This window comes from Lynx rufus, unplaced genomic scaffold, assembly GCF_022079265.1.
Source record: "Lynx rufus isolate CCGP_SWC_20201006 ecotype Redwood Valley unplaced genomic scaffold, mLynRuf1.p SCAF_1, whole genome shotgun sequence".
Taxonomy (NCBI): domain Eukaryota; kingdom Metazoa; phylum Chordata; class Mammalia; order Carnivora; family Felidae; genus Lynx; species Lynx rufus.
Window position 1 is genome coordinate 125,132,169 of NW_025814823.1, and position 19,734 is coordinate 125,151,902.

A 19,734-nucleotide genomic window follows, 5' to 3' on the forward strand; every position below is an offset into this window, starting at 1 on the left:
GATTAGAGAAAATGGCTTGTCCAGGTTTTGTTTTTGTTTTTTTTTTGTTTTTTGTTTTTTGTTTTTTTTTTTCCCCCTTTGGCTGGTGTCTTATGTTTACCCAAGACCTGAGTCCTTGGCAGAGAGTGAGTAGACAGGGGCAAATCTTGGTGACAAACTCTGGCCTCTGCTAGTAGTTAGATTAGTCCAAGTTTGCATGTCTGACACCCACTTCTCTTAGGATGGGTTCACATCAGGTGATTTTACCCATCTCTCTAGCTGGCTGTCAAATAATTTTTCCCCATATTTTGAAATCTTAGAGCCTTAGTTGCTCTAAAGACATGCTGAATTTTATGATAGCTTGAGAAGTCTTACATTAAGATAGTAAGACAGCTAGTTTTAGTTTCTTCTCTAGATTTTTCTTCTTAGATATATTGACTTATTTGAGCCAAAAGGGACTATGTAGATGATTCAGTACAGATTTCTCACAATATATACCAAGAACCACTACTCTACCAAAGGTGTTCTGCTAAAAGGGGCTTCTGTGCCAATGTGAGGAATGCTGTGTATCTTCTTTTTTCACCCCTCTTGGAAAATTAAGATGCACATAGGTCTTTAAATAAACTCATTTAATTTCATTTTATCTAATATTTCCTAACAGTAGGGTTATAAACTGTTTAGTATTTTATAGAACATTTTCACCAAAGTTAGATCTTTTGTCTAGAAAATCTTTCAGCCTTTATCAACTCCATGCCAGTCCTTCTCTTTCCTTTAAAATTATTCAGGTGTTACCTTCTCTGTGGATCTTTCCAGGATTCCCCTAGATAAATTTAAGGGATGGAGATCCACTCCATCCTTGCAACTATTTATGGTATGTTAAAATACTTCTATTGTTGCAGAGATGGCCTCATATTTTCTTTACCATAGAGAAAGTGCTAGACTAAGCACCTGGAGGGATAGAGGTCCTGTCTTATTTATCTTTTGTTTCTTTATCCCACTTTGTATATCTGATGCTTAGACCAGAGCTTACATGTAGTAGACATGCCAACATTCATTGAACAGAGTGGGTTTCTAGCATTAAAAGCATAAAGAAGAAAAGCAACATTTATTAGGAAGTCATTCTTCCTCATTTTGAGCATCCCAGTTAACATGCCTTTCCACCAGCTAGAAGGAAGTAGTACTATAGAAATAGTATCAGCTGTTCTGCGGCATTTGAAAGAAATCATTCTCCTAGCAAAGGATGCAAGAGGGCTTTGTGCTCTAATTTGGTGCTATATCATACTCTCCTCCATTAATCTGGGAACAGTGAAAATAGCCCAAGGGTTTTTTATCAACATAGATGGTATTCACTCAAATTGTTACATTTTTAACTGTAAACCAACTTTTCTTAAAAGAGAGGAATATATACAGTAACAGTCCAGTCTTCCAATTACTAGCCGTACTCATTTGATCTCTTAAAAGAATACTCAAACTGAACTGCCATGCTTTTTGAAAAATAATTGACTTAGTAAAAATGTAGTTAACACACTCATTGGAGAAAGTTCCAAAGAAAAGCATACACCAGAGCCTCCATATAACATTGATTTGGGATCTTTTTGATGAAAAGCAAAATGGTTAAGGAACAGCCATCCCTCCCCCCACCCCCCAATACCTGCTTTGTGCCATGGACTATGTACTAGTGCTCTTAGACTGAGGACAGGAGACAGTGCTTTGTGGGAAGCTGTCCCCAGTAGTGGTGTAGGGAGTTCCAGTCTACTTCTGTAACGTATTGTAAAAGCCCCCTATACTTATCCATTGGTTGTCATTTAGACACAACCCTAGATTTGTCGTGTAGCACAAAGGGGAATTCTTAAAAGGAAATAGACATTTACCCGATACTATAAAGTATTAGTATCCTTTTCCTTGCTTACTAATCTGTGATCAACAGTTCAGGAAGAGGATGCTCATATGTCCCATTTTTCTCAAAGGTTTCTAAAGGTTCTTCATCAGGTATCAAGGACACAAGAAAGTGGGGGATAAACTGGAATTTTTAGCAGTGACTATCAAAAGAATACAAGCCTCAGGATTAAAAGTTTTTGAAGCTTCCGTGGGTTTTTTTTGGAGAGGAAGAAATGAGAAATGGGACCCTATTGGTCTTAAACTCCCTCTGTAAACAGTGGTTCTCAGAAACTAGTTTACATTAGGCCTGGTAGATCTCCCAAGTTCGTGGGTGTGAAGAAAAGAATAGTATGAATCTTCTCCCTGGAAAGATGGGTGGAAGAATGGTAGTATTTAGAAATATTGTTACAAAGGTCATTACTGTGATGAGTAAAACAAGTATTTTTGAAAAATACTTAGTTTAAGTAATAAACATTCCCTTGGCAGCAACTTATCAGTCCATTTGTCTGTCATTGTTAGCAGAATAGCATTGTTTTTCTGTCACAAGGATTTTCATGTATTTTGTGAGTTGATCAATCTTACAAAATCATGAAACTGAGGGTGCCTGGGTGGCTCAGTCAGTTAAGCATCTAACTGTTTTGGCTCAGGTTATGATCTCACAGTTTGTGAGTTCGAGCCCTATGTCAGACTTTCTCTCCCTCCCTCCCTTTCTGTCTCAAAAAATAAATAAACAGTAAAAAAATTTTTTTAAATCACAAAACTCATTTCTATTCAATTCTGACAGTTTTTATAGTTTTCACTCATCTACCATAAATATTGCCATTTAATTTTAGTTCATAATTTGTGACAAGTCCATGAATTTCACTGAACTTGAATTATTGTTGGTTCACTTTAGTCTGATTTGTTTTCTTTTATGCACATACATGAGGGGTGTGACCTTGAAAAGATGTCTGCCTTCACCGTCTCGTTTTTCTCTGAGTGCCTTTTTAAAAACGTTTTCGATTTCAAATCGCTAATCTTCTTCTAGGATTTTTATTTCCTTACTAACCTAACTTGATTACTACCTTGATTCATCTTACTTCCTTTAATTTTCTTTAAATTCTGAGCCTGCGTGGCTCAGTCGTTTGTGTCCAATTCTTCATCTCAGCTTCAGGTCATGATCTCACAGTTAGTGAAATCAAGCCCTGCATCGGGCTTTGCGCTGATAGCACAGAGCCGGCTTGGGATTCCCTCTCTCCTCTCTTTCTGTACCTCCTTTGCTTGTATTCTGTCTTTCTCTCTCTAAAAATAAACAACAAAAATAAATAAATTCTTATTGCCTCCTGGCAAGTTTTAACTTCTGTTGTAGACATTTTCTTGACTGGTCCGTCACATACTTGTCATTACATATGACTGTTATATGTCCTCTGGCTTGATAAAGTATATATAATTATTCTCATTTGATACAAATTTATTGATTTTCAAATTCATCTATTAGCACATTTAGAAGGCAGAGTGATTTTTTTTACCCCAGATTTGGATAGCACATCATAGTTCCATTACTGTGTGATGTTACCAGTAATGCATTTAGACTGATCTGTTTGTGGTAAATTAATTAACTTAAACATAGTAGTTCTTAATGGAATGTGTCAGCTGAGAGATAGGGATGTACCAAGGAAACTTACTAATCAAGTAAGTTTAGTACCTACTTGCATTGCTGCTTTATATTCTTCCTGGGACTAAGAGGTATTTTTGAACATTCATTTTTCATTGTATCTTTTTCTTGATTTATGTAGGCACAGGAAAAACAGCCCCTTTAGTTTGATATTTACTCATGTATAAGTGTGTCTACCTGAAAGACTAGCCTTGGTGTTTTACCTTCATTGTGTCAGTAACTTTGGAAGCTCCTGAAGTCCATCCATTAGCCTCATGTGTTAATTATACAATATTTACTTTTCCTGCAAAGTAGTTTTATCAGACTCATATTTGAATATTGGTATGAATATGTGACCAAGAAAGGTGCCTTTTAATCATAAAATAGTGTTGAGTAGAGTTAAATACAAATGCAGCTCATAAAACAATCTAGAATCTTTTCTTTCTTCACTTGGGGCACCTGGGTGGCTCAGTCGTTTGAGCGTCCAACTCTTGGTCTCAGCTCAGGTTATGATCTCACAGTTTGTGAATTCAAGTCCTGCATCAGGCTCTGCACTGACAGCATGGAGCCTGCTTGGGATTCTGTCTCCTCTCTCTACCCCTACCCCCACTTGCTCTCTGTACCTTTCTCAAAATAAATAAAAATTAAAAGAATAATGTATTCTCCATTCATCATAATATTGTCCTAGTTGGTAGTTATCAATATGTTATTTACATTTAAAAACATTTTAATGGTGTTTGAATTTGTAACAGTTACAACTACCAGTAATTCACTTATCAATCTGTTAGTGTTTATTCATTATTCTGTAGTTTTGCTTTAAATATATTTATATATTTTTACTACATATCTAAGAACATATGGTACAGAACAATGTAGCTAAAATACACTTTTTAAATTTTATTTATTTGTTTTTGAGAGAGAATCTTAAGCAGGCTCCACGCCCAGCACAGAGCCCTGTGTGAGATTTGATCTCACAACCATGAGATCATGACCTGAGCCAAAATCAGGAATCAGGTGCTCAACTGACTGAGCCATCCAGGCACCCCTAAGATTTTATTTTAAGTAAATCTGTACTCCCAACATGGGGTTCAAACTTACAGCCCCAAGATCAAGAGTCCCATGCTCCACTGACTGAGACAGTCAGATGCCCACAGTACGCTTTTCTTTTTGATTCACTTGAATTCTCTAAAAGGAGACCTTCAGGCATATAGTTTACTCCATAGACTCGGTCATGGGTAATTGACTGCCAAAAAAATTCCATATTGAGTTGCTACCTTGAAGAATGCTTTGATACTGTCTAGTGGCTCTCTGCCTTTTGTAAACTCCGTTGTTATATTTGCACAATGATTGTTCATTCAGTATTTTAAAAATATTTTTTTTTCAACGTTTACTTATTTTTGGGACAGAGAGAGACAGAGCATGAACGGGGGAGGGGCAGAGAGAGAGGGAGACACAGAATTGAAACAGGCTCCAGGCTCTGAGCCATCAGCCCAGAGCCCGACGCGGGGCTCGAACTCACGGACCGCGAGATCGTGACCTGGCTGAAGTCGGACGCTTAACTGACTGCGCCACCCAGGCGCCCCATAAAAAAATTACTGATTTAGAAGTCAGAAAACCTTTTGATCAAAACCACAATGAGATACTACCTCACACCTCGCTAACATTATTGGTGAGGACGTAGAGAAAGAGGATCTCTTTTGCCTGCTGGTAGTAATGAAAACTGATGCAGTCGCTCTGGAAAACAGTATGGACGTTCCTCAAAAAATTAAAAATAGAGCTACCCTACAACCCAGCAATCACACTACTAGGTATTTATCCAAGGGATACAGGTGTGCTGTTTCGAAGGGACACATGCACCCCAAGGTTTATAGCAGCGCTATTGACAGTAGCCAAAGTATGGAAAGAGCCCAAATGTCCATGGATGGATGAATGGATAAAGAAGATGTGGTATACACACACACACACACACACACACACACACACACAATGGAGTATTACTTGGCAATCAAAAAGAATGAAATCTTGCCATTTGCAACTATATGGATGGAACTGGAGGGCATTCAGCTAAGTGAAATTAGTCAAAGGAAGACAAATATCGGGGCGCCTGGGTGGCTCAGTCAGTTAAGCGTCCGACTTCAGCTCAGGTCACGATCTCGCGGCCCATGAGTTCGAGCCCCGCGTCGGGCTCTGGGTTGATGGCTCAGAGCCTGGAGCCTGCTTCCGATTCTGTGTCTCCCTCTCTCTCTGCCCGTCCCCCGTTCATGCTCTGTCTCTGTCTCAAAAATAAATAAGCGTTTAAAAAAAAATTAAAAAAAAAAAGACAAATATCATATGACTTCACTCATGAGGAATTTAAGATACAAAACAGATGAACATAAGGGAAGGGAAGCAAAAATAATATAAAAACAGGGAGGGGGACAAAACATAAAATACTCTTAAATATAGAGAACAAACAGAGGGTTACTGGAAGGGTTGTGGGAGGGGGGATGATCTAAATGGGTAAGGGGCATTAAGGAATCTACTCCTGAAATCATTGTTGCAAAATATGCTAACTAACTTGGATGGAAATTAAACAGTAAATAAGTTTTTTAAAAAAGCTTTTGAATATTCTTCTTGTTCTCTTTGAAATTGTTTTTATGTCCCAGAGGCACTAATTTATGCTAGAAGTTATGAGTTAAATAGGCTGTGTGTATCTGCTGGGTACAATATCTGCACAGTGTTATTTCCTAGGTATTTGTTTATTAGAAGTGATAACCAGCTACTCTGACTCTGAATCAGCAATTGTTTATGGAGCCCATGACATACGTTGCTCTGAGCGTTCTGTTCGTAGCTATAGGAGGTGCCAGAGAAAGGCCCTGCCATCAAAGCACTTGCACTTTTCTTGTCTAGGTTGGCCTAAGTTAGCTAGTGAACAAATGACTGCAGTATGATTACCCATTAATATATTCTATTGGTTTAATTTTGGTTAATTTCATACATACTCTTCATGTGTCTATACCACTTTCAACTTTTCCAAATCTCGTCAATTTTGCTTAATTAAATTTAATCTTAAAATTCAAATGAGTGACAGTTTGGTTGAAACTAATCCATGAGGTCAGATAAACTGATTTTTGTTTATTTTTAGCATATATTTAGCATATATTTTTAGCATTTTTGGAATAATTTATAAATATGAATCCATCAGAATCACTAAGGTGGTATTAAACTGCTTATAATCATTGTTGACAATAAGTTGTATTACTGTCTTTGATCTTTGGCCTCCATATTATTTAACTCTTGATGTTATTGACCAGAATACGGGCTTTTTGAAAGTGAGATTCTGTGCCTGTATCACTCAAAGGACTAAATAAGATTTGTACAATACTAGAAATAGCTGTCTCCCCCCATAAAGACTTTCTTTTTTAATATTTATTTATTTATTTTGAGAGAAAGAGCACAAGCAGGGGAGGGGCAGAGAGAGAAGGAGAGAATCCCAAGCAGGCTTCATGCTATCAGCACAGAACCTGTTGTGGGACTTGAACCCACGAACAGTGAGATCATGACCTGAGCTGAAATCAGAGTCAGATGCTTAACTGAGCCCCCCTCCCCCACAAAGACTTCTGATAGAAAGTCTATATAATATAAAACTGGTTATATCATGGCCATACCCACATTAACAAATCAGTAGGGGGGGTTGGTGCCTGGGTGGCTCAGTTGGTTAAGCATCCAACTCTTTTTTTTTTAATGTTTACTTATTTTTGAGAGAGAGAGTGAGCGAGTGCATGCAACTGAGTAGGGAAGGGTCACAGAGAGATGGAGACACAGAATCCGAAGCAGGCTCCAGGCTCTGAGCTGTGAGCCCGACATGGAGCTCGAACTCACGAATCATGAGGTCATGACTGGAGCCAAAGTCAGACACTTAACTGACTGAGCCACCCAAGTGCCCCAAGCATCCAACTCTTGATTTTGGCTCAGGTCATGATCTTGTGGTTCGTGAGTTCGAGCCCCACGTTGGCCTCTGCATTGACCGTGCAGAGCCTATTTAGGATTCTCTCTCTCCCCCTCTCCCTGCTTCTCTCCTGCTCCCTCTCTCTCTCAAAATAAATAAACCAAAAGAAAAATAAATAAATCAGTAGACCTTTGTTGTGACAAAGGTTTACTCTGTATAGAAAAAAAAAAAGCAATTGCCTATTTCTTGTTGTAAATCAGTAGGACTTGTGCCATCATTCTCAGGTTCATATATTACTGAACATAACTTGAGTAAAATCTTTTGGGGACTAATTTTCATAACATGAGCCATTTTTATATATTATTTCTTATGTAAAATTAGATATGTTATAAATGCTGGAAGATGGAAAAAAAAAAAAAGACGGAAAGGTTGGAATGGCCATTGATTTTGATCTTTCCTGCTCAGTAGCAGCCCACATCTCTCGAGAAATTATCTCATGGGAAAATAGAGCTGTTACAGATATTTTGGCCTCATATCTTGGTCAACAAATTTTAAGCACTTGTAATCATTTTCTTTTTGCCCTATAGGAGGATATAAGAGACTGTGGAACCATTCATATGTGGCTTTAAATCCTGTATTCTTCACATATAGACTTTATCACCTTGGAGATGTTACTTAACCTCCTTGGCTTTTTATTTTTGTTTTTGTTTTTTTGCCAATGGGATAATAAAAGTTCCATGTCTTGGGAATTGACTGAGGTGACCCATGTGGAACTGTTAGCGCAGTGCCCTGTCGATGTTAAGGGATTGTTAGCCTCTTTTGTTAGCCATATGCTTCACCAGACTCTCTCCCCAGTCTTACCTAAGTCATTCCTTCTCCTGACCTTTACTTGGAAACTTAAATTTTAAGGGTCCCACAACAGACTAGTTTTGTTTTGGAAGGGGGTTCTTCCCTTACTCTCCTCTCCCCTTGGTAACAAAATCTGTGGGTTTTAGCATAAGAATTCCTACTCTTATGGGAACTTCCCAAGCGGACCTCAGTTGTGTGGCTCTTAATTGTGCCTGTCCCAAATAATTCAGTGTATTTCCAGGGTTCTGTGAGATTCCTTGGATACTGAAAGAATGAAGATTCTTTCTATATAAAGTTATCCATAATGTGAACTGTTTGACAATCTTCATATATACTAAAGTTAAACCTCTTAATTTCCAGAAAGGTTTCGTATGATCATTATACACTCCTATTACAGTGAAATGCTCTATTAATGAAGAGAATTAATGAGCTTTTAAATTCTTAGTCACCATTGTAAAAACTTGTTTAAACTTCTTTGTATTCTTATCAAATAGATAAATAGCACAGATACCTGGCGTTGACTCATTGTAAAAACAAAATCAGAATTGACAGTGACCTGCCATAGCAGTCAGAGTCAGATTGACCAAGGTCTGAATCCTGGTCCTGCTCCTTATATATTGTCTGACCCCAGGCTTGTAAGCCTGCCTCTCCAAGCCTCAGATGGTAATGACCTCATGTGGTTATTGGGAGGGTGAAGTACCTGTAAATATATATAAAGCACCTAACACCTTGCCTGTCATGTAACATTTACTTTTTCTATTATGATGTAAGTCTGTCCATTACTTCTCCATATTACTAGTTGACTAACATATTTCCATGCTAAAAATGAACTATTTAAGAAATAGCTTTTAAAAAATTATAGTTAACTTGGTAGGATTCTATTTTTGAGTGTTTTTTGAATATCCTCTGTGTGCCAGAGCAATGAGCTGTATTAGTGCTGTAGTCAGACTCTTTGGGGATGCAGGGAAGAGAGAGATTATGGGGTTTATTTCAGTACAATGTAAAAAGGACCCATGAAGTTTCCTCCATTGCAGCGAACACATGCAGTCTCTGGAGAACTTGGTTATTCACCACCCAGGGAAGTGTAAAAGTAGCTCTTATCGGGTAACAACGTATCAGGGGACCCAGGTACAACTCTCATGTTTATTTTCATTGCTTCTTTCCGTCCTTCCATCGCTGACCTCATCTTCCTTATAATTTCTCTTTGCTCTCCCTTATTTTGTCTCACTGTTCCTAGTTACTGCTTTTTTCTCTATTTTGGTGCCATTCTTCCTACAGTGACACATCCATGTATCTTGCAAACTCCCACAGTGGGCAGATCTGGTTAAAATATAACAATACCATCTAGTATAGAGGGTCTTTGGACGAGGGCAAATTATTGCACTGGCCAACTGTGACTGCTGGAGGGATTCACGTTTATAAACCATAGTGCCCCTGAGCATCAGACACTACCTTCAGAAGGGGAGGTGGCTATGACTAGATAGGTGCCCTGGCTTCGAGTTGGGTGCCTTTTGTGGCTTGTCCAGGACATTTGCCTGGATACAAAAATGAGTATGATGTTGCGGTCTGTCCCAGAAGAGCTCCTAGTGTGGTGAGGGAAGCGGATACTTAAACCAATACTGGACTTTATGCTGTATAATTAATATTAACATGGTGGGAGGGAGTGGCAACTGCTGTAGAGTGGGAGTAGGAAGTTCTTGATGAAGGCATGTAAGATGATAGGGTGGTTCTGTCAGGAGAAAAAAACCATCTGCAGTAGCAGAGAGGTATGAAATATCTTGGTGTACTTAAGAGAGTATTGAGAAGAGGGCAGTGACTAATATTTAAGGGGCTGATGGAAGAGGGTCTATATATGATACCAGTGAGGTCAGAGAGTCAGAAGCAGAAATAGGAAAAAATCATCTAGAAGTTAAGGGAGAGGACATCTATAAGAGTGACAGTCCATTTAATAATAGCTGGTACCGTGGGAGGTCAGATAAAGAAAGGACCAAATGGCTTCATTAAGAAGGGGCCACTGAACCATTTCATTTATTAGCAGATAAATTCTGTCTCTAGAAGGAGACTAGAACAAGAAGCCTAACCTCAGAAGAGAAAGGTTCTCTGACACTCTAGATTGATCACAAATTTATTCTGAGGAATGTTTAGAACCAAAAAAAGCAAGAAACCTCATGTTTTCTAAATAAACAGGAAAGGAAGATAAAGCTTAATCTGTAACAGTGTTTAAGTTTCTCATATTTGTCTGGCTAAAATTTCATTTATTTTTAAAGTCTTCAAAATACTTTCCCAAAATACATAATGTTTGTTTTGTCAAAGAGTCAGAAATATACAAGCTATTACTTTAGATAAAATAACAGGTATTGGTTGTAGGTACTAGGTCAAAAATAACTCTCCAGAACACTCTTGTTTAACCAAAATGAATTAGAGGCCCTCTAATCTCCTGGTGATTTAGCAACTATCTGTTTAGATTAGTTTGTGGGTTTAAGATTAAGATTTAATATTAATATTATTATAGCTATAATGTTAATTGGATAAGATGACACATGACTTCTCTATCCATACACACATGATTTTTTTCCTAGTCAGTAGAATTAGGATTTACTGTATATTTCAGTGAAGCTAAGATCCCATTGGTTGTAAATGGAACCATTATTTTATATAAACCCTGCCATAAATTACAACATTTGATTGTAAGAGGCATTCAGATTTCAGAGATACTAAAATGTGAAAAATACACATTTTATAATTAATGATATATAATTATTATTTATGAAGATATTAGAATATTTTGGTTTATATTTACAGATTTAGGAACAAAAAAAATGCTCTACTAAATAACATCTAAACTGCAACTGTAGTCTTAATTAAAAACAGAACTATAAAAAGAATAACATGAGTAGTCATTAAATTTTAAAACTAGGAAGGTTCTTAGGGCTGTCAAAGATGTTAATACATGATTATTCATTTAATATATGCTTTGATACCTATCATAAGCCAGACATTGTTAGATGTTGTATATATAATGATGGATAAAACACTGGTCCCTGCCTTCATAGAGTTTATAGTTCTTGATGGGGGGTCGGGAAATAGGTTTGCAAATTGCAATGAGTACTTTAAAGGTAAAGTACAGTGCTGTCAAAGAATGGAACAAGGTGGGGGCGGTGCCTGGGTGGCCTAGTCAGTTGAGCATCCAGCTTCGGCTTAGGTCATGATCTCCTGATTGGTGAGTTTGAGCCCCACATCGGGCTTTCTGCTGTCAGCACAGACCCAGCTTCAGATCTTCTGTCCCCCTCTCTTTTTGCCCTTTCCCCACTCACACTCTCTTGTCTCAAAGTTAAATAAACATTAAGGGGCACCTGGGTGGCTCAGTGGGTTAAGTGTCCAACTTTGGCTCAGGTCATGATCTCGGATTCATGGGTTCAAGCCCTGCATCAGCCTTTGTGCTAACAGCTCTGCAAAAGTCTGTCTGTGCAAAAGTCTTGGGCAGGAAAGATGTTGGAATTTTTTAGACAGTGAAAGAAACACAAGGGTAGGGTAGAGGTCTAGGTGATTTTCAGTTGAGATAAGACCACATGGTGCATAGCCACAGTGGACCTTTTAAACATTTTAGTCTAAGCCCAGGGGCAAACCACTGGAGGGTTTTAATAGAGGAAGTGACCCTGGCTGCTCTGTGAAACCTGGACTGGAGTAAGATTCAAAGTGAAGAAGCCCCCTTAGGAGTCTGTTAGTACAGACCAGCTAAGATGGCAACTTGACCTGAGGGATTGTGAATGGAAGATACATTTTCTTGAAGATAATTTGCCAGTATTATCAGGAATCTTAAATTTGTGTACGGTCTGACCCAGCACTTCCATTTTACTCCCTTGTTCTGAAGAAACAGATGTATGTAAAAGTTGAACTACTAGTTTGCTCATTCCCTATTATTTATTGAGAAATTGGTTTAAATAATTACAGTATTTTCAAACAAGCAAAAAGGAAAGAGGCAACTCATGCCAACTTTAAGGAGGCCACATCTTCCAGGAAGAGGTGTTTAGACAGGGAGAGTCTTCTGGTGGGTTCCTGGGAGATAGACACTGAAAATACAGAATGGAGAAGAGATACTCCTAAAACAAATGTGGGGGAGGAGAGACATTTAGGACCAAAGGGAAGATAAGCTCTCTTGTCTGGGAGTGCAGGAGCTTCTGGTGTAAAATGTACTGTTCTGCCATGTGACTTATTTTTTGAGAACTAGCCTGGGAACCTAGCCACGCCTTGCAACGTTGTTACTGGAGGGGAAAGTGTTTGCTTTTCAAACTAGAGAATTGTTAAGTGAATTTTTGGTATGCAGTCAGCCCATAAATTCAGTTGCCTGTAAATCTGAGCTTCCCTGGGTAAGTAGTAACTGAACAGGATGAAATTTTGTGAAAACGTTTCTCTATCCCTGCCTTTTCCTTCCCTTAGCCCTCCCCACCCCCTACTCTCTCACTCTCCTCTCCTTTTCTTCTTTCTTGTTCCTTCCCTTTCTTTCCTCTCTTCCTTTCCCTCTCCTCCCTCCTTCTCTAGTCTTCTCTTCTATACCCCAAAAGTTATATTTTATACTATAATCAGAGCAGGAAAAACAGCCAGGCACTTCTAAGTAAATAAAAGAATCTCCTTCTTTCCTTCCTTCCTTCCTTTACCTTTTTTCTTCTCAGGTAGCCTCTTTTTTTTTTTTTTTTTGACAGCTTTTTTATACCATGTGATGGAAATACTCTACTACATGCTCTTAATGCCGATTTGCAAGTTTTCAAATGTTTTGTACTCTTTGCATTCCTAAAACTCTCTAGACCAATCTCTGCACAGGGATGTTTAACTTGTTGATTTTCACTCCCCTCCAGAATTGATGCTTTAGGAAAACCAGTTAACCATTTACTTCCTAGTGCATATTTAGTTTTAAGTTTTGGTGGTTTTCTGAAGATACTGCTGCTCTGTGGTTGTAATTATCTGGAAAATTCCTAGAGGAGTTTGCATTTCACTTTTTAGTAAGCTTGCAGTTATCATCTCTGGTATTTCCTTGAGTATTTCCTTTTCCTATCTATGTAAAAAAATCAGTTCTGTAGCTTTATAGAATTTCCAAAATAGTTATTGAACTTAGCTTATTAGTATTTTTTAAATTGTTACTTCTCCCAGAGTGCAAATGCTTTAACTGTTTCCTTATGAATCAGGTTTTAAAATCCATGCATATGTATATTATATCTGTTGTGTATATCTGCATGTGGATATAAGTGTATTTGAAATTAGTGGATGCTTTACCTATTAAAGGCTAAATAATTTTAGGAGCCTTTTAGGATTAATTTTCAAAAATTACTAGCTTACAGATTATTTTATTCTGATAACTCCACAGTATATTATGGAGTAAAGGTCACATGTTTCTACCAATTTTTACATTTTATATATGGAGTGTCCCCAATACTTTGATGTGGAAATAATGTTACAAGAATACAAATCTAATCATTTAGGCTTGGAACAAATATTGTGAGATCATAGAAGATGTGGTTAGGTTTCACTTAGCTTATTAAATATTGATTTAGCTTTTTTTGGAAAATGAGAATATCCACCAGATTCTATCTATATTTACTTAAATTATTGGAAATCCTTAAGTTATTGGAAATCCTAGAGTAGTAAAATGCTCTTCTAAATATTTGTCTATTAAATACTTCAAGTATGTGAGAGTGGTATAAATGGAAGCAGTGCAGTCTTCATGAATGTGTTTCTTAATGCAGTTACTTAATGTCTTGGGATCCATTTTGTTAACTACCTGTAAACAAAGGTCTGTGTTAGTAGTATTAGTAAGCCTGCACCTTCTAAATAGAACTTTTCTTTTTAAAGGCATTATTACACTCACATTACCATACAACATTGAAAAACAGAGTATGTACGATTCACAGTGACACTTTCTTTCATACTTGGCTTAAATCGTTTGAGGTTTTAGGAGTTACCTTTTTAGTTACATGTCCACTGAAAATATAAAATACTGTTTATTCTTGGAAATTTTTTATATACTAATCTCCTTCTTATTGCTCCCTCCATTTTAGTCGCGAGATGGAGAATAAAGAAACTCTCAAGGGGTTGCATAAGATGGATGATCGCCCAGAAGAACGAATGATCAGGGAGAAACTGAAGGCAACCTGTATGCCAGCCTGGAAACACGAGTGGCTGGAGAGAAGAAATAGGAGGGGCCCTGTGGTAAGTGTCTGTTTACCTGCCATAAGGAAGAAAGCATAGGAAGAGATGGGAAATTAAGCATAAGTAGATCCTCTTGTAAGCTTTTTTTTTCTCCTTGATTTTAAGTGCAGTTATTTGATTTGCTTACCATTCTAGCCACTTGGAATAAAACATAGCTAAAACTATGCTCATTAAGCACCTTAAATTGTTCTAGAAACTGAACTGGTTGGATTGGGTAGCTAATGCTTAAAGCAACACTGCCCCCTACTGTCAGTGTCTAAAATCCTTTTGGTAGAGATTTATACTGTATTTTAAGAAAGAAAAGCAATTTTTCTAATGTTCTCTCTCTAAGATAGGATCCAAAGATCTGAGTTCCAGAAATCATCCAGGAAACCAAAAACTGAATAGCCTCATAGAGTTTGAGGTAAATTTAAAAGATGCCCAGGGTTTGAGGAAAGAAACCCAGATTACTAGGATTAGGAGAGAACGTCATACTCCATCTTTTGCCATGGTTATTCTCTTTTAAGGTATACAAGTACTATGAAATGTGCTTCTCATTCTTACAAAGGAGGTAGACCTCAATTGTTAAGTGATCCCGTATCAGCCTGTATCGGCAAGTTTTTGTCCTTTATAAACAAAGATAAGTTAAGATTGATTAGGTTTGGGGTAGGCAAAGGGATGGTGGGCATAATCATAAAAGTTATTGGGCAAGCTACTCACCTGACATTTGAAACCCTTGACCTTTACCCTTGCCAAATGACCAGCTAGCTCTCCATTCATCCCACTTGCCTATTTAAGTTCAAATTGAAATTAATTAAATGTAAATAAAGTAAAAATTTAGTTCCTCAGCCACATAGCCATATTTCAAGTGCTTGATAGCCACATAGACATCCCTCATCATTGTGTTGTCTTGCACGTTCTACCTACTGGTGTTTACCCATGGAGCCAATATAGAATATATTGTTCCTTTATCTACCAGCTTTTTAAGCTGTGTTACTCATGAGTCCTTTCCTTTCCAGCTGAGCTTCCACATTTCTTCCATTTGTTTTTCATAGGAAGTAGTATGGCGAGAACCCCTCACTGTTTTAGCAATCATGTCAGAGGATAAAGATGAAGAAATCAGGAATTTATCTTAGAAAAGCGAAAGTTCTATTGAAATAACTTATAGAAGGGAGTAAATTTCTACCCAGTTACTACAAAGAACTTTTGAGTAGGTAAAGCCATTTGAATGTGTTGCTTTCTGGAGCTCCTTGTGCTAGTGGAGAGTCTAAATCTTTTGAGAATACCATAAAGCAGAAATTACAACTTTTTAAAAAGAAGCCAATAAAGCCAATCCTTTATTACATATAAACTAAGGACATTCCATTTTCTAAGACGAAATTTTGGTTTTTCTCACTGTCCCCTTTCTGGCAAATCCTTAAATACAAGACAGAGCTAAAGAGGGAAGAGATATGTGGAATAAGACATGTGACACGTAGTCCTTAGCTCAGTTATACTACCCTGTATGTTACAGTTTACAGATTTCATATTACCCTTAAGAAGTTTATAGTCTACCTGGGAAATCTGATTGTGTTTGTGTCTTATATAAATTACATCAGATCCTTCTTGAAATGTAAGTGAGGTATAAATATCTCCAGTTGTGAAAATGCAACTTATAAATAAAAATAAAGGCATGAAATACCACAGAACAGTTTGTGAGTATACACCAAATGTGTGGAGTGGGCAGAAAGCAATGATGACTTAGAAGAAAAATGTCAGGCTGACAGAGTTAAGGGCACTTTTGTTAAAGGTAGGATTTTAACCGAGCCTTAAAAGATGGGTGTTTTCACCAGGTGAAGGTATGCTACCTGGTATGCTGCAGGCTAGAGATGTGGATTAGAAGGGAGAGTGGGAGTGAGAGTGCAGGACAAGGCCAGGTTAGGCGTGTGTGGTAGGCACAGCAGCTGGCTAGTAGAACAGTAGAAGAGTAGTGGAAGGAAGGCGGGGATGGTTGGCTAAGGCTACAGTGTATGGCCTTTTGGTCATAGCTAGATTAGGTCTGTTGAGAAATAGCAGGTTTTATAGCCTGCATTTGTGCTTGAGAGATTGATCTTTTAAATATCTAGCTTCTTTTGGTGATTCTGAAATATATGTCAAAACTATTGTAACATAACATTGCAAAAAAAAAAAAAAGGCAAAATGGCTTTGTATCGATTAGACTATTTGGGCACATAAATTACTCCCATTATTGTTTTCAAGATCCTGCATTTTCTCAATAGAAATGAAAAAACATCTACTTTAATCTAGTTGAATAAGTTAACTGTAGAAGGTATAAGTGCTTATTTTTCACATTTGTTTACTAACCTGTGATTGTTGATTTTTAATGTTAAGTGATTTAGGGCACATAATAACAGATAATGCTAAATTTCTAAAATTACATAATAACATTTTAACTAGTGATAAAGCCTACGTTAATGAAATCTGTGGGTAAAAAGTCTTACATTTATATCATTTGAAGTAAGACTAAACAAAAGTTGATATGTTGTCTGTTATATTTGTATAATATTGTGTGATGAAAAACTTGAGTTCATCTCTTAGTCTGTTGTGTTCAAATTTACTTATTTTTTATATTTTTAAGTAATGAGAATATTGGAATTTTAATTTAGGTGGTAAAACCAATCCCTATTAAAGGAGACGGTTCTGAAACTCACAGCTTGGCAGCTGAGTCTCCAGGAGAAAGCCAGGCAAGCACCGCTTCACCAGCTCCCAAGGGCCGCCGCAGTCCTTCTCCCGGCAGCTCCCCGGCGGGCCGCACAGTGAAATCTGAATCTCCAGGAGTGAGGAGAAAGAGAGTCTCCCCCGTACCTGTAAGTTAATGTTTCAACAAGCATGTTAAGTTTCTACAATTTTTAGATTCATCTGTAACACAGAAAATATTGCTAGACATCTGTTAAAGCAGCACTTCTCAAAGTGTGGTCCACAAGCCCTACGTTGGGGGAAGAGGGAAGGTCCTGGGACCTTTTCTGTGGATCCGTTAATTCAAAGCAAATTTGGTAATAAAACTGAGATGTTATTTGCCCCTTTCACTGCATTAACATTTAAATTGGTGGGTAAAGCTGCTGGTGCATTCACCTGAATTAAAGCTGTGACAATAGAAGATGTATTCTTCACTTGGGTATTTGGCATTTTCCTTAAGACTAGTTAAGTGAAGGAAGGAACTTGAAGGAAGGCAACGGAAATGTTTTTTCACCAGTGGTAATAAAATTTGAGATTTCACGCAAAAATTAGAATTTTGGAAAACTATCTACCACTGTCAGCTTGACAGTTTCCCAATCCTTAAAAGAATTTTCTAATGAGATCAGTGATTTTATCAACTGTGATTTTTTTTTCCATATATATCACACAGTGAAATGTGTGAACATTTGAGAGATCTGCATAACTTAGTGAACCAGTATTTTCCCGATGACCAGTGCATGATGAAACAAAACCATCCTTAGGTAAATGATCCATTCAAATTGTGTGAGATATACCATCTGGATTTTAATGTGTAACAGTAGGAAAAGTTTGTTGGTGTGGTTTCAGATTCCATATCAGTCTCTTTTAAGAAACCACTTCTTTGGAGTAGTATCAAAAGAGTGTTCATAATTATTGTCTTTTACAATACCTTTCCCAGCTACATATATTTGTAAAGCCACATTTTCTTCATGTACTTTAACCAGAACATAGTATCACAGCAGACTGAATGCAGAAGCATCAATGAGAATCCAGCTGTCTTCTATTTTAAATCAGACATCAAAGAGATTTACAAAATGATAGGCGCTAACTTCCAGAGAGAAAATGAAAGAATGAGACCTCTAGTGGCAAAATGCAAGTTAAAATTGACTTTCTAAACTTGAAGAGCAAATGAGTGAATGGTAGAATGATTAAGGTCATGCCTACCAAGGGGAGATTTGCATATAAGTCCTTCCAGAAGTAAAATTAAGTGAATCTTTTCACATTAAAGCCCAAGATACCTACCAGTATTTATTGGCTTTATGTTGACACACCTTTAAATGAGCTATTAAAAAAAAACAAAACTTAAAATAAGAACAATCATGAATCTGCAAATTAGGTGGAGCTCAGCAAGAGTGACTTCTGTCTGTTCCTCATGGCATCTGTGGAAGTTAGAATATCCAAATGCTTCCTTACTCCCATATCTGGTGTTTCAGCTGGGATGCTAGAACAGTTGGGGGCTGCTGACATCTCTTTCGTTCTCACAGCACAACACCAAGTGTTGCAAGGTAAGAGAGAACATGAAACATATTTTCTCTCACAGTCCTAAGAGGGAATCCACCCTGCTGACATCTGCTCTTGGACTTCTAACCTCAGAAACTGTGAAACAAATTTCTGTTAAGCCAAAAAAAAAGTGTATCAGGAGGGCAAGTCCAGTGTGGAAGTTCTTATAAAGCTGCCTTATTTCCTAATGCCTTATTGCCCAAAAGTAGTTACATGCCAGTTGCAAACCCAGAATCAGTGTGGTGGGGGACTCCACAAGGGTGCAAGTACTGGGCAGTGTGGTTCATAGGAGCCATCAAAGTAAAAGTCTACCACGAGTACATACAAATTACATTTTCCCTGCCCTCTCCCACTTTAGGATAGATGTCAAAGTTACCCCTCATTTAACAGCAACTTAGCATTTCATTATCTGGATAAATCATAGTTTAATGAACTTCATACTAATGGACATTTATATTCCTTCTTCACTTTCATTACTAAAAAAAAGTAAGCAAACATACTTTTTAGGCATACATCATTTTGCACATCTGTGAGCAAATCCATAATATGAATACTTAGGTCATATAACATGTACACGTGTACTTGTTTTTTTTTTTTAATAACTGCCTATTAAAAAATAATGGCTGTATTGAGATATAATTCCTATACAGTACAGTTTACCTGTTTAAGTTATATAGTTCCTTGGTTTTGGTCTACTCAGAGTTACAGCCATCATAGCAGTCAACTTTAAAACATTTTCATCACCCCAGAAACCCCAGACCAATGAGCAGTCTATCCTCAGCCCTAGGCAACCATTAATGTACTTTCTGACTATATATAATTGGCCTTTTCTGGTCATTACATATACAGTAAGTGGAGTCATGCAGTATATGTGGTCTTTTGTGACTGGCTTCTTTCACACAGCATCATATAAGTTGTATCCATACTCTCTTTTAGTTTTGTTTTCCCCCACAAACTGTGTTTACTTATCAGTGTGTGCATTGGGCACCTGGGTGGCTCAGTCAGTTAAGCATCCGACTTCAGCTCAGGCCAT

General features: G+C 37.5%; 1 protein-coding gene across 3 annotated transcripts in view; it reads left to right on the forward strand.

Moving 5' to 3' along the window:
* The window catches only part of MAP3K1 (mitogen-activated protein kinase kinase kinase 1), a 77,765-nt gene that overhangs the window by 31,766 nt on the left and 26,265 nt on the right, over positions 1-19,734 (forward strand). For all 3 annotated transcript variants that reach the window (XM_047086758.1, XM_047086740.1, XM_047086749.1), the window contains exons 2-3: positions 14,318-14,468; positions 17,093-17,293. In XM_047086758.1, coding sequence (XP_046942714.1) covers positions 14,325-14,468; positions 17,093-17,293 — 345 coding nt within the window. In that variant the 5' untranslated portion in view covers positions 14,318-14,324. The remainder of the gene's footprint in view (positions 1-14,317; positions 14,469-17,092; positions 17,294-19,734) is intronic.